This window comes from Salvelinus sp. IW2-2015, linkage group LG15 (genome assembly GCF_002910315.2).
Source record: "Salvelinus sp. IW2-2015 linkage group LG15, ASM291031v2, whole genome shotgun sequence".
NCBI classification, from domain to species: Eukaryota; Metazoa; Chordata; class Actinopteri; order Salmoniformes; family Salmonidae; genus Salvelinus; species Salvelinus sp. IW2-2015.
In genome coordinates, this window is record NC_036855.1 from 24,776,229 (window position 1) to 24,792,421 (window position 16,193).

The 16,193-nt window shown below is 44.9% G+C and overlaps 1 protein-coding gene across 1 annotated transcript in view; it reads right to left on the reverse strand.

Moving 5' to 3' along the window:
* Nucleotides 1-1,309: 1,309 nt before the first annotated feature.
* The window catches only part of LOC111974830 (GAS2-like protein 1), a 46,508-nt gene continuing 31,624 nt past the window's right edge, over nt 1,310-16,193 (reverse strand). Inside the window, exons 5-6 of the mRNA XM_024002859.2 lie at nt 9,748-10,048; nt 1,310-7,958 (exon numbers count right to left, since the gene is read on the reverse strand). Of these exons, the coding sequence (XP_023858627.1) occupies nt 5,822-7,958; nt 9,748-10,048 (2,438 nt within the window). The 3' untranslated portion in view covers nt 1,310-5,821. The remainder of the gene's footprint in view (nt 7,959-9,747; nt 10,049-16,193) is intronic.

Below are 16,193 nucleotides of genomic sequence, written 5' to 3' on the forward strand. Positions count from 1 at the left end.
ATTGTAGTTGAAGTGGTATTGGTTTATTTTATAGGCTGGACTACTTTGAACATCTTCGCTGCCAGTTTAAAAGCTTTGGGAAAAGCTAACATAAGTGCACGTGACAGATGGGAGCGATAGTAAATATTCTGTAGCAATCTTCAATTGGTTCCTATTTCCATATTGCGTTCCTATATTAAATGGATTTAAAAAAAACATGATTTTGATATAATGCTTACTTCATTGACAATGTATGTGCAGTTGAAATTTGGCCATAGAATCAATGACAATAAAATATGTATTTACATCTTCTGGAAGAATTTTTTTATTTTCAACGTCCAGGAAATAAGCATTTTCAACATCCGGAAATTATGTATTTTCTATGGGACGCCGTTTGGGTCTTTGTGTGTCAAAAAGATACATGTCAAATCATTTGACACGTCAGCAAGCCAAGCGTCACCACTACTATCAACAGCACTGTCAAAGATGTACAAAAAAGTCTGCAAACACCGGCCACGAACGATGTATTTAAATTACCGCGTTGGTAATAAAGCATTATTTGTTTGACGGCAACGTTTGGTGTAAATTAGCTAGCACCAATACAACCAGACTGAAAACAATGACAAGTAGAAACGGACCGGGTTATGTGATGTGAAGCTAGCCACAACAAGGATTAGGCACAATCGTGGAATTTGCGGTTTGCCTTCAAAATAAAAGTACCTATTTGAAAGTGATGCATTAGGTTACAGTTGGTGGAATCATGCCATATTTAGACTAGATAATGTTTAAACAAGGTTGTGACATATGAAATACGAGTGATAGTGTAATCCATGTGTAATAACTACGTAAAAAAATTATGAACGCGTTAAATTATTGTGTGACGTGCAGTCATATTCAGGTCCTGATTGGTCAACAAGCTTATTTGACACGTCAAATAGTGTTATTTGACGTGTATATTGTTTGACACGCAAAGACCCAAACGGCGTTCCATCATTTTCTGGATAAATCGGAACCTAAAATGAACCTTACTTCAACGTCTGGAAAATACTTATTTTAAACATAATTTTGCTTACTGGGGACACACATGCAGCACATGTATAAAACTAAAGAAGTATGAAAACGCTTCTCCCTTCATTCTCTTTATCTTCTCTGGAGTTTTACGGTGGTTTGCACGAAGGCTATATAGACTTTCTAGTTTCATTTAAAAAGATGATTCTAACCTCAGTCACTACTGGAATAATTAGAGGTCTTTTCACCACAATTTCACTACCCTGAAAGTTGTAATCAATCAACAACAAAACATGCAGTTAATAAAAGACCATACAAAATGTATAAACAAAATCAAAGGAACATATTTTATTACAAGAACAACTTGACAGCAATTCATTTTCAAGGAACAAATGAAGTCTTGGTATTGCAGTATTGCTATTTAATACAGACAAATTGCACAATGTCAAGCACTCTTCAGTACATTTATTAAGTCATTGTTTGATAGAAGATAACATCAGCAGATAACGCTTAAACGCTGAAATAAATTCAAATGAACATTCAAAATGTATGTTATGATCAGTTTCATTTCATTACTTTGTGTTATGCCATTTAGACATAGATTTCAGAGAGATAAAAAGGGAGCTCAAAAGAGAGAGAGAGAAAATTCTGGAATTTACAAAGCAGCATTTGACAAACAAAAACCAAGCACACAATGTAAGAGTTGACATGCAACTTTGCACACTAAGATAATTCTTTTACCAAATAATAATTTTGCAATCATAGTTGAATTGACAAATTCAATCATTGGCCTATGGTTTTCTTAATGTCACAAACATGTAAAACTACTGGTAAAACCTGTCACCTGCTAACTCATGCATGTTTTAATATTTTAAACATATTACATAATTGAACAATTTAATTGAAAATAAAACACATATAGACATCTTTTTTTTAAAGACAGCTACACGTGAAAGCAATGAAATGAAAAGGTTGATCAACTTCTCATTGGTCAGAGAAGAGAGAAAATGTACGTTGGCTAATAATGCAAACAGAGCCTTTATGGCAGTGGAGGTTAAACTATGTTTGAACTGTATCTTTGAGCATTTAAAAGCCTAGGCTGTGTGTAGGTTGGCTCATTCCTGTGTAGTCATCAACAAAACCTTTGACCCTCTTGGATTGGCTATATTCATTGCTGGAGTGTTCCCTTTATATGGCAAATAAATTCAGATTCTGGATCTTTTAAAAGCATAACAGCTTCTGCTGTATTTTCTATTTGGTTGATGTGTGGACATTAATTGGCAAGATAAAACATGTTAAAAGCAAATCTTTTAACAATCAAAATCCCCAAGTCAAAGACAAAAATACATGAAAACTTCCTCAGAAATGGTCTCAACTGTCTGCAGAGATTGGATTAGGTCCCTGGAACCTTGTGCATTACTAAACTATTGGCTCTGGCTAAAACCATTATGATAATCGAGAGCCACAGTTCTAACACCATTTTTTCATGTATTTTTTAATAACTTCTTTTGGGCTCTCACTGGCTTTAGATTCTACATACAGTGTTGTTTTTCACTTAGAGCCCCACCCGTCACTCGAGACCAATTCATAAATAAACAAGACCAACAACATCCCTCCCTGCTTTTCTTCAACTCTACCCACATTCCCATTGACACCTGGTACATAATCCTATACAGAATGTACACTTCGATTCAGTTTACTGAAAGACGTACACACACAAACAAACTCTTTCCACTCGGCTRGTGCCATCCATTTACTGAAAACCCACTGCAGCACAGTCCCTGTCATTCCACTGTGAAGGAATTTCATTCAAATGAGAACATATTTTTTCAACCACTAGATGTCACTAAATATCCTTTGATGAGAGAGTGGTTTGTCTATGTATCTATCATACAAATCCATTGCAAATAATATGGTGCTTTTTATTGAATGTTTTTGGGCAATTCTACATTGAGAAAAAAACTGATGGTGATGACAATGAATTCACACTCAAGATTGAATGGGTGTTGTTGGGCACCAACGTTCTCAAACCACACTCACACACACATTTTAAGGCCAAGGGAATTGTCAAGGCATTTCCAACAGCAATATTGCATAGCTAAGGCAGCATAAAACCCCATACAGTGAATATTTACACATTTCATAATTCATTTTTGTTATATACACTATACCCACATCTTTATTCAAGTATACATGTACAGTGGCAAGACAAAGTATGTGAACCCTTTGGAATTACCTGGATTTCTGCATAAATTGGTCAAGAAATTTGATCTGATCTTCATCTAAGTCACAACAATAGACAAATACAGTATGCTTAAACTAATAACACACAAACAATTATACGTTTTCATGTCTTTATTGAACACACTGTGTAAACATTCACAGTGCAGGGTGGAAAACGTATGTGAACGCTTGGATTTAATAACTGGTTGACCCTCCTTTGGCAGAAATAAACTCAACCAAACATTTTCTGTAGTTGCGGATTAGACTTGCACAACAGCCAGGAGGAATTTTGGACCATTCCTCTTTACAACACTGTTTCAGTTCAGCAATATTCTTGGGATGTCTGGTGTGAACTGCTCTCGAGGTCATGCCACAGCATCTCAATCGGTTTGAGATCAGGACTCCGACTGGGCCACTCCAGAAGGCATATTTTCTTCTGTTGAAGCCACTCTGTTGTTGATTTACTTCTGTGTTTTGGGTCGTTGTCCTGTTGCATCACCCAACTTCTGTTGAGCTTCAATTGGCGGACAGAGTCTTACATTCTCCTGCAAAATGTCTTGATAAACATGGGAATTCATTTTTCCGTCAATGATAGTGTAGCAAGCTGTCCAGGCCGAGGCCTGGTGAGCTGTTTCTCCAGTGTTGTGTGTTCCTTCAAAACAACTCAACTTTAGTTTCATCTGTCCACAGAACTACTGGAACATTCAGGTGCTCTTTTGCATACTTCAGATGTGCAGCAATGTTTTTTTTGGACAGCAGTGGCTTCTTCCGTGGTGTCCTCCCATGAACACCGTTCTTGTTTAGTGTTTTACATATCGTAGACTCGTCAACAGAGATGTTAGCATGTTCCAGAAATTTCTGTAAGTCTTTAGCTGACACTCTAGGATTCTTCTTAACCTCATTGAGCATTCTGTGCTGTGCTCTTGCAGTCATCATCTCTTGCAGGACGGTCACTCCTAGGGAGAGTAGCAACAGTGCTGAACTTTATCCATTCATAGACAATTTATCTTACCATGGACTGATGAACATCAAGGCTTTAAGAGATACTTTTGTAACCCTTTCCAGCTTTATACAAGTCAACAATTCTTAATCTTAGGTCTTCTGAGATCTCTTTTGTTCGAGGCATGGTTCACATCAGGCAACGCTTCATGTGAATAGCAAACTCACTTTTTGTGAGTGTTTTTATATTGCAGGGCAGCTCTAATCAACATCTCCAATCTCATTGATTGGACTCCTGGTTATCGGAGTCCTGACTCCAATTAGCTTTTGTAGAAGTCATTAGCTTAGGAGTTCACATACTTTTCCCAACCTACACTGTGAATGTTTAAATTATGTATTCAATATAGACAAGAAAAATACTATAATTTGTGTATTATTAGTTTAGGCACACTGTGTTTGTCTATTGTTGTGACTTAGAGGAAGATCAGATCACATTTGTTGACCAATTTATGTAGAAATCCAGGTAATTCCAAAGTTTGGAATTCACATACTTTTTCTTGCAACTGTATATACACATGTACACATTTATGCATATTCATCCACTTTTGTATACATATTTTAGTGTTGATTTCCAAGTTCAGATAACTCTTGATCATTGGAAGTATTCAACATTGCTGTTACAGTGACAATGACACATAATCATCTTACTCTTACCCCAGACTGCAGTTAACACATAGAAAATGCTTTGTATATTTTCACACTAAAAGCTCAAAAAACAGACATCACTCAATCATGGCCATATGGATTGGCAGTGAGAAAGTGACATCATACATGTATGGCAATGAACAACTCAGGATGCAGGGGGTTGGTGGCGGAAGGTGAGTAGCAGTGCACATATGGAATATGTAGTGTATATAAAGTCCAAAAGACTGTTATTTGTGAACATTGTACAGTAAAGTATCGTAGAGTATTGTTTTTATATATGAGTCCAATACAGATTAGATCTGTAAAGATGTCCACAGAAGGGGGGTAACTAGCAGAGGGTGAGTGGCAGTACGTAGAATGAGAGCAAGAAAGTATATTTTACAGCGCTGCTCGCCTCACCAGTATTTTAACAATCAAAGCGGACAGAGATGCGGTGGCATACACTGTCCACTAGAGGGAGCCAGTCCAGTTGACTTGATGACGCTTGTGATTCACTGCTCCTGCCTGGGGTTCTTTCCTCTTCCTCAGCCCTGGCACTTCTTCATGCCCCTCAGCGATGCATATAACAGCACATATGTTCTCTCTCTCTCTCTTTCTCTCTGTATGGCAGCAAAACATGGGGCATTCAAGACAGCTGCCTGCCTTGTATTAGACACTTTATGATTCATCAAAACATCCCCATAATTACAAAGAAACCATTCAACTTAAACAATAGCCTTAGATTCTGGATCGTTCCTTTGGAAATAAATAATTTGGTTTTGAGTGCAAATAATAGAATGGGATAGTGAAACCCTGACCATTATAGACAGGAAAGGGCCTAAGTGACAAAAAGAGTGAGTGTGCGACTGTGACATGTTCTATAAAAATAGTCTGCAGCCCGGTCTCCAGTCTTTTTTAGACAGTAGTCAGTTTTAATTTGACAACAAACTGTTCTGTATCAGCATCATCATGATGAGTTAGTTGTGTGTTACATCCAGGCCTCAGTGTCCAGGCCGCTCCCTGACTCTACGGAGTAGGTGCGGTCCCTGCTGCCCATGGCGGTGGAGCATGACTGGGGGTGGATTAGGTCGCCGAAGGCCTGGTGCAGGGCCTTGCGTGAGGCTGGGTGGCCGTTGGAATGTGAGCTCTGAGGGGACTGTGGCGGAGTAGGGGTATGGAGAGGGGTGAGGTTGCCCATGGCCTGCAGGTCTCTGTAGCTGACTGGGGTGGGTATACGTGATGGGCTGTTCTCTGGCCGGTTGTCTGTACGGGGCCTGACCCTGGGCCTCAGCTTGAGTTTATAGATCGAGGGCATCCTGTCAGCCTTCTTACCTACCCTCTTCGGCCGGAGGACCACACCACCATCAACAGCATCCCTATTGGCTAGCGGGGGAGGTGGAGGAGAGGACTCTGAGCGTGATTCACTCAGGCTGAAGCACATGGAGGAGCTTTCACTGGAGGAGTCTTCCTGGAAGGAGCAGTCCTCCGAGGGGGGTAGGGGGATGGGCGAGGGACAAGACTCTGGGGGAGGGAGSTCATCGTTGGGTTCTCCATCCTCCAGGTCATAGGGGAAGCTTGGTTGTTGATCCTCCAGAGGGACGTCTCCCTCAGGCCCTGAGCCCCAGCCCAGCTGACCCTGCTGGCTCTCCATCAGCACCTCTGCTGGAGCACCACTGGCATGGCCCACATTCATGCTCCTGGGGTTGAAAGGAAGTTGTGAGGGGGTATGGCTGAGAACTATGCCCAGCTCTGAGTCTCTCTGGCCAGGGAAGGAGGACAGAAGCTCCCCTTCCTCCATGGAACTGGAGATGGCAGGGAGCTTCCTGAGACCTCCACCTCGCCCGCTCCAGCGCACTGGTTCTGTGTGCCCACCGTTAGATAATCCGCCCGGGCTATGGCCATGCAGTGGGGCCAGGGTATTCTCTAGTCTTCCACAGGAATGTGGGTTAGTTCTCTTGGACTCCCGGAGGTCAGGCAGAGCTTCTACCTTCCCCCCCACGTTGATTGAGGAGGTGGAGGAGTTGGAGGAGGAGTAGGCAGAGTCAGTAACGTTAGGGTCAGCAGAGGCAGGTGTGGGGAGGTTTTGGGTCCCAACCCCCTGTTGTGGATGTGAGGAGGCGGGCAGCTGAAAGCTGCCCCCCCCTTTTGGTCTACTGGGCCCCACTTTGCCCTGCCCTGTGTTAGCCAGGAACTCAGCCTCGAAGCTGCGGTACAGGTCCTGCTCCTTCTGGGGGTCCAGATTGGGCAGCATCTGGAACTTATAGCCTAGCCCCTCCTCCTCGGGTTCCTGTCGCTCAGAGCCGGCCAACCCCCTGTGGCCATGTCCATTGGAGCGAGGGCCGTGGGAGGTTCGAGGGGAGCGGGGTCCATGCCCATGGTAGTGAGAGGTGCGGGGGGAAGTGGAGTGTGGAGAGCGTCGGCCTGCCTGGGAGACTGGGGGCAGCAGCCTACTCTTCCCTACTGAGGGGGAGCGTGGAGCAGGGGGCCTGGGAGCCACCATAGTCTTCTTACTGGGGCTGCTGCTCTGAAGTCCTTTGATAGGCGAATTAGAGCAGGAGGACGATTGTCTCCTGGAGAAACCTCCACTGATTCTGGGGGAGGCAGGGGGTAGTTGTTTGGCCCTCAGCTCCTCTCGTCTGTCAGAGGATGGGGGCTGAGAGGCCCCGTGACGGGGACAAGATCCAGGGCTGGCATCGTTGGTTCGACTCCGGCTGGGCATCTTCCCCTGGCTGTGGGAACGCGGGGCCTGGAGCCTGCGGGGGCCTTCGGGCCCCAGAGAGCGGCCRCTGTCCCCACGACTGGRCCTGAGCCCGTCAGAGGGGCCCTGTGGGGGGCTGGGTTTGAGGATGGCAGCAGGGGCAGGGCGTTCCCGGGAGTGGCTGCGTGCGCGGGGCATTGGGGGGCACAGGGCTGGGATCTGACCTCCTCCTCCTCCAGGCCTTTCGATCAAATGCTTCCCCTCCTTCCTGTTGACCAGCAGGACCACCTCCTCTCCGGCGCGACGGGTGCCTCCCAGAGAGAAGCGGCCTCCCCCTGCCCCTCCTCCTCCCTTAGAGGAGGCTGTAGAGGAGTCGCTGTCCCCTGATAGACGGCGGGTCACTGGCATCAATGACGAGTCCTTAGACCTGCAGAACACAGAGGGAGGAAGACAGACAATMAGTTATTTATAGTTATCTTTGATTTATTTCTGGCCTTCGTACATTTTATCATTGGAATAAAATAAATATCACATTATCCTGTCCAACACAACTTTTTGAACATTCATAACAGTTTGAGAAAAACAACATGCCCATTGTCCATCCGAGCACCACAGTGTCTGTGCGTCTGCCCACTCCCCTGGCCCTGACAGGTTTACAGTAAACACCATCCACCTCCAGTCCATGATGGGGCCTGTGACCTGTGTGTGACCTCCAGGGATCATGAGGATCATGCTGCCTACCATGACTGACACGCGTAGGGCTTGGTGCTTCTCGGAAACACTGGGCTGGATCAGGCTCAGGGATTACAGGGAAGATGAGAGCAAGTGGGGYCAGGATTATAGGCCCTGTGGATTTACTGACCCCACACACACCCCCAGAGAGCGCTGCCTGCACTCCCAGAGCTCACCACACCACTCCACTGTCACGCACCAGTGGGCCCCTCAGGACAATTTACCATCCGAGACAGGATACCATTGACTTACAGTAAGATAGGAACACAATCAGTAGAGCTCTGTAGCGGTGGCCACAACAACAACATGATAGACATGTGCTCTCTGGCAATATCCTGTATTAAACATGAACTTTATCCGCTTTCTTTATTGACATTCTTTATGTAACCACTTCTATAATGCTCTGTGAAACCATAGCAAACAACCAATAAATTAGTATTGCACATTATATAAAACAGGGCTCAATAAATATGAGTGACCCGATTTTACATTTTTATCAAATATTGACTTTGCCATTTAAAATAATGACTTAGTCAAACAAATATTGACTTTGGAATGACAGCATTCTGAAGGCTTGAAATAACGAAGCACAAACTCCCTCCAGATTAGCCCACCTGAGACCTACTTCCGGGGGGAGCAACAGGATCTTGGGGGTCGTCATTCAGATTAAACATTWTCTAGTCTGGTGCATTTGGAGGTGCTGACCCTGAAGGGGTTAACCTGTACCAGGGTCTGTTGCCATGACGCCATCACTCACTCCGGATACTCAGCCACTGATTGGCCGTGAGCCAAATTAAACAAGCCCATAGGCTTTCATCGTCTTGATCAATGGCCTCTCCACACACTGACGTATGAGGGAGGTATGTAAGACCAACAACACTCAATGGACCTTATGTGGAGAGCTGAAGGATTTCACTCTCTTTACTAACCAGAAAAGTTTTATAGGCCATAAAATACCAACACTCTGACTGTCGTGTTATTTCCGTGAAAGACATCAGCAGAAAAAGGGAGAGATGTGTTTTTCCTCTAGTACAGTCGACAAGCACCCTAATTCTATCCATCAGCCCTGGGCCTTGGAAAGAGAGAACAGAAACATCAACAACTGCAACACTGTTGGATGTTGAATCCAATCTAAATTCAGGCAGTCATTAGTGTAATTAATGGAGCCATAGGAAAGGAGGGAGAAGAGGGGTCGAGAGGGAGGGAGAGGGGGAGGGAGGGAGGTGACAGCAGCAATCAAGGTGTGTGCCAGTCTGGCCACCAGGAGGCAGAGTGGTATGGCTGGTAGGGCAGGACTGTGTCAGCGCAATGTCACATTAGATTAGGAAAATCTGCTTTGTGTAATCTGTCGCTTCCTAGTTTTGTGTGCTGTGTTTGTGTGTGTGTTTGTGTGTGTGTGGATGTGTGGATGGGTGGTGAAAAGTGGATCAGTGCTGGTGATGCAGACAAAGATGATGAAGTGTCATTAGCTCAACACAACTCACCTGAGAGGGTTGAAGTGTCGAGGTTCTGAGCGGTCCCGTGGTGGTCGTGGTAGCAGGGGGGTGCGTCCTGCGTTGGAGTCGAGCTCCGTGGGGAGGGAGGGGTGGTGGGAGCGGCCAGGCCGGGTGGACGAGGGGGCACACGGAGGCTCCAGGCCCTGGGAACGTCTGTCAGGCGGCTTATAGGGGGCAATGCCCTCATTACGCCAGTGTGGGCCTGGYCTGGTGGAGCGGGAGGAGTGGGCGCTGGAGGACTTGCTGTGGGCACCCTGCCCGCTGGCTTTGGCCTGGTGATACCGGTGAGCTGCAAGGAACAAGAACAGACACAATACCACAATATTAGTAAGGCTTAGGTTCCATACCATAGATAATAAGAACAACTGTGCAGATTACTCCAGCATCAGACAGACAACAGTCAGTATAGAAATAGAATAGAATAGATTGAGGGATGATCCAGGGATCAACATAGCATGGGCCCCTCACAACTGGTGGCAGTCTCAGAGCATATGCACTTCTTATGATTTATGACTGCAGGAGATGAAGCAACTGAGGAATCAGATTCATCATTTAAGGCATGATGATCTTGACTTTGGAGTGGACCTACAGTTCATAACCTGAAGACCTGTAAATACATGTCATATCTATGAAGTTGAGGAGATCATGGGTTAGAAATGCAACGCCAAGCATTACTTCAGTGCAAGCATTACTACAGCCTCAGTCAGCTGTCCAGACACAAGGCCACTGACATCATCAGTCTGGCAGTGTGGACTCATGGAGAAGGAAGAGCTCTTCTACCCACAGGGTTTAAAGCCCTGACACCAGGCATTATTCCACTACTGCCTGCCTACCACGCAAGGGTAAACATTAAGTGATATGAATGGTTATGGCAGCCGTCAGGTCATGTTTATGAGGGCGTGATAAGGGCTTTATGACAGTGGAGGCTGCTGAGGGGAGGACGGCTCACAATAATGGCTGGAACGGAGCAATTGGAATGGCATCAAACCATGTGTTTGATACCATTCCACTAATTCCGCTCCAGCCATTACCACAAACCCGTCCTCCCTAATTAAGGTGCCACCAACCTCATGTACTTTGAGTAAGGTGTAATGTTGTATGAAAGGCCTTTTTTTCACCTTTATTTAACCAGGTAGGCTAGCTGAGAACAAGTTCTAATTTACAACTGCGACCTGGCCAAGATAGAGCAAAGCAGTTCAACACATACAACAACACAGAGTTACACATGGAATAAACAAACATACAGTCAATAACACAGTAGAAAAAAAGGAAAAAAATCTATATACATTGTGTGCAAATGAGGTAAAATAGGGAGGTAAGGCAATAAATAGGCCATGGTGGCGAAGCAATTACAATATAGCAATTAAACACTGGAATGGTAGATGTGCAGAAGATGAGTGTGCAAGTAGAGATACTGGGGTGCAAAGGAGCAAGATAAATAAATACAGTATGGGGATGGGGTAGTTGGATGAGCTATTTAACAGAGTGGCTATGTACATGTGCAGTGATCTGTGAGCTGCTCTGACAGCTGGTGCTTAAAGCTAGTGAGGGAGATATGTGTCTCCAGCTTCAGTGATTTTTGCAGTTCGTTCCAGTCATTGCAGCAGAAACTGGAAGGAAAGGCGGCCAAAGTAGGAATTGGCTTTGGGGGTGACCAGTGAGATATACCTGCTGGAGCGCATGCTACAGGTGGGTGCTGCAATGGTGACCAGTGAGCTGAGATAATGCAGGGCTTTACCTAGCAAAGACCTATAGATAACCTCGAGCCATTGCGTTTGGCGACGAGTATGAAGCGAGGGCCAGCCAACGAGAGCGTAGAGATTGCAGTGGTGGGTAGTATATGGGGCTTTGGGTGACAAAACGGATGGCACTGTGATAGACCGCATCCAATTTGTTGAGTAGAGTGTTAGAGGCTATTTTGTAAATGACATCGCCGAGTCGAGGATCGGTAGGATGGTCAGTTTTACGAGGTATGTTAGCAGCATGAGTGAAGGATGCTTTGTTGCGAAATAGGAAGCTGATTCTAGATTTAATTTTGTATTGGAGATGTTTAATGTGAGTCTGGAACGGAGAGTTTACAGTCTAACCAGACACCTAGGTATTTGTAGTTGTCCACAATATTCTAAGTCAGAACCGTCCAGAGTAGTGATGCTGGACGGGCAGGCAGGTGCGGGCAGCGTGGTTGAAGAGCATGCATTTAGTTTTACTTGCATTTAAGAGCAGTTGGAGGCCATGGAAGGAGAGTTGTATGGTATTGAAGCTCGTCTGGAGGTTAATTAACACATTGTCCAAAGAAGGGCCAGAAGTATACAGAATGGTGTCGCCTGCGTAGAAGTGGATCAGAGAATCGCCAGCAGCAAGAGCGACATTATTGATGTATACAGAGAAAAGAGTCGGCCCGAGAATTGAACACTGTGGCACCCCCATAGAGAGTGCCAGAGGTCCGGACAACAGGCCCTCCGATTTGACACACTGAACTCTATCAGAGAAGTAGTTGGTGAACCAGGTGAGGCAATCATTTGAGAAACCAAGGCTGTTGAGTCTGCCGATAAGAATGTGGTGAATGACAGAGTCGAAAGCCTTGGCCAGGTTGATGAAGACGGCTGCACAGTATTGTCTCTTATCGATGGCGGTTATAATATCGTTTAGGATCTTGAGCGTGGCTGAGGTGCACCCATGACCAGCTCAGAAACCCGATTGCATAGCGGAGAAGGTACGGTGGGATTCGAAATGGTCGGTAAATGGTCGGTAAWCTGTTTGTTAACTTGGCTTTCGAAGAACTTAGAAAGGCAGGGTAGGATAGATATAGGTCTGTAGCAGTTTGGGTCTAGAGTGTCTCCCCCTTTGAAGAGGGGGATTACCGCGGCTGCTTTCCAATCTTTGGGAATCTCAGACGATACGAAAGAGAGGTTGAACAGGCCATTGACATGATCCTGAATAAGGTAGCACTATGGTAACACTAGGGTTGTCACGACTTCCGCCGAAGTCGGTCCCTCTCCTTGTTCGGGCGGCTTTCGGCAGTCGACGTCACCGGTCTTCTAGCCATCGCTGATCCACCTTTAATTTTCCATTGGTTTTGTCTTTGTTTTCTACACACCTGGTTTTCATTCCCCAATTACATATTCATGTATTGAACCCTCTGTTTCCCCTATGGTTTTTGTGCGTGATTGTTTCTATGTTCAGTTCTGTACATGATGGCTGGTTTTGCGACGGGTGCTGTTTTCACACGTGCATAATATTTTACAGTTTGTATTTTTGGTCAAGTGTATTGTTACCTTGTGCCTTCATTTTTGAGTAAAGTACGTTGCTCACTCATTTTGCTCTCCTGCGCCTGACCTCATGCACCAGCTACACTCACCTTCTGACAAGGGTAAAACTATGTTAGCACTATGGTAACACTATACTGCACCTGTACACAGCCCATCTGTAAATAGCCCACCCAACTACCTCATCCACATATTGTTCTTTTTTTATTATTTTTATTATTATTTTATTGCTCTTTTGCACCCCAGTACCTCTACTTGCACATCATCATCTGCACATCTACCATTCCAGTGTTAATGCTAAATTGTAATTATTTTGCCACTATGGCCAATTTATTGCCTTATCTCCCTAATCTTACTACATTTGCACACACTGTATATAGATTTTTCTATTGTGTTATTGACTGTACGTTTGTTTATCCCATGTGTAACTCTGTGTTGTTGTTTTTGTCGCACTGCTTTGCTTTATCTTGGCCAGGTCGCAGTTGTGAATGAGAACTTGTTCTCAACTGGCCTACCTGGTGAAATAAAGGTGAAAATGTAATTAAAAAATAGTAGCATTATGGTAACACTATGGTAACTAGCACAATGGTAAAACCATGTTAGCACTATGGTAACACTATAGTAGCACTATAGTAGCATAATAGGTAACACTATGGTAGCACTATAGTAACATTATAGTAACACTATGGTAACACTATAGTAACACTATGGTAACAATATATTAGCACTATGGTAGCACTATGGTAAAACCATGCAAGGATGTCTTGCTCCCAGACAGACTAAATAACTTTTTTGCTCGCTTTGAGGACAATACAGTGCCACTGACACGGCCGCTACCAAGACCTGCGGGCTCTCCTCTCCTCCAAAACATTTAAACGTGTTAACCCTCGCAAGGCTGCAGGCCCAGACGGCATTCCCAGCCGCGTCCTCAGAGCATGCGCAGACCAGCTGGCTGGTGTGTTTAAGGACATATTCAATCAATCCTTATCCCAGTCTGCTGTTCCACATGCTTCAAGAGGGCCACCATTGTTCCTGTTCCCAAGAAAGCTAAGGTAACTGAGCTAAACGACTACGCCCCGTAGCACTCACTTCCGTCATCATGAAGTGCTTTGAGAGACTAGTCAAGGACCATATCACCTCCACCCTACCTGACACCCTAGACCCACTCCAATTTGCTTACCGACCCAATAGTCCACAGACGACGCAATCGCAACCACACTGCACACTGCCCTAACCCATCTGGACAGAGGAATACCTATGTGAGAATGCTGTTCATCGACTACAGCTCAGCATTTAACACCATAGTACCCTCCAAACTCGTCATCAAGCTCGAGACCCTGGGTCTCGACCCCGCCCTGTGCAACTGGGTCCTGGACTTCCTGACGGGCCGCCCCAGGTGGTGAGGGGAGGTAACAACATCTCCACCCGCTGATCCTCAACACTGGGGCCCACAAGGGTGTGTTCTGAGCCCTCTCCTGTACTCCCTGTTCACCCACGACTGCGTGGCCATGCACGCCTCCAACTCAATCATCAAGTTTGCGGACGACACTACAGTGGTAGGCTTGATTACCAACAACGACGACACGGCCTACAGGGAGGAGGTGAGGGCCTCGGAGTGTGGTGTCAGGAAATAACCTCACACTCAACGTCAACAAAACAAAGGAGATGATTGTGGACTTCAGGAAACAGCAGAGGGAGCACCCCCCTATCCACATCGACGGACAGTAGTGGAGAAGGTGGAAAGTTTTAAGTTCCTCGGTGTACAATCACGGACAAACTGAATTGGTCCACCCACACAGACAGCGTTGTGAAGAAGGCGCAGCAGCGCCTCTTCAACCTCAGGAGGCTGAAGAAATTCGGCTTGTCACCAAAAGCACTCACAACTTCTACAGATGCACAATCAGAGGCATCCTGTCGGGCTGTATCACCGCCTGGTACGGCAATGCTCCGCCCACAACCGTAAGGCTCTCCAGAGGGTAGTAGGTCTGCACAACGCATCACCGGGGGCAAACTACCTGCCCTCCAGGACACCTCACCACCCGATGTCACAGGAAGGCCATAAAGATCATCAAGGACACAACCACCCGAGCCACTGCCTGTTCACCCCGCTATCATCCAGAAGGCGAGGTCAGTACAGGTGCATCAAAGCAGGGACCGAGAGACTGAAAAACAGCTTCTATCTCAAGGCCATCAGACTGTTAAACAGCCACCACTAACATTTAGTGGCCGCTGCCAACATACTGACTCAACTCCAGCCACTTTAATAATGGAATTGATGGAAATTATGTAAAAATGTATCACTAGCCACTTTAAACAATGCACACTTAATATAATGTTTACATACCCTACAATCTCATTCTCATATGTATATGTATATACTGTACTGTATATCATCCACTGCATCTTGCCATCTTTATGTAATACATGTATCACTAGCACTTTAAACTATGCTACTTTATGTTTACATACCCTACATTACTCTCTCATATGTATAGACTGTACACTATACCATCTACTGCATCTTGCCTATGCCGTCTGTACCATCACTCATTCATATATCTTTATGTACATATCTTTATCCTTTACACTTGTGTGTATAAGGTAGTAGTTGTGGAATTGTTAGGTTAGATTACTTGTTGGTTATTACTGCATTGTCGAACTAGAAGCACAAGCATTTCGCTACACTCGCATTAACATCTGCTAACCATGTGTATGTGACAAATAAAATTTGATTTGATAAAAATTTGATTTGATTTGGTAACACTATAGTAACCTATGGTAACACTATAGTAGCACCATGGTAACACTGTAGTAGCCCTATGGTAACACTATAGTAGCCCTATGGTAACACTATAGTAGCCCTATGGAACACTATAGTAGCCCTATGGTAACACTATAGTAGCCCTATGGTAACACTATAGTAGCCCTATGGTGACACTATAGTAGCCCTATGGTAACACTATAGTAGCACCATGGTAACACTATGGTAACACTATAGCAACACTATAGTAGCACTATGGTAACACTATAGTAACACTATAGCAACACTATAGTAGCACTATGGTAACACTATAGTAGCACTATGGTAGCACTATAGTAGGAATATGATAACACTATGATAACACTATGGTAACAATATGAAGACTGTGTGTGTGAATGTCTGAGTTA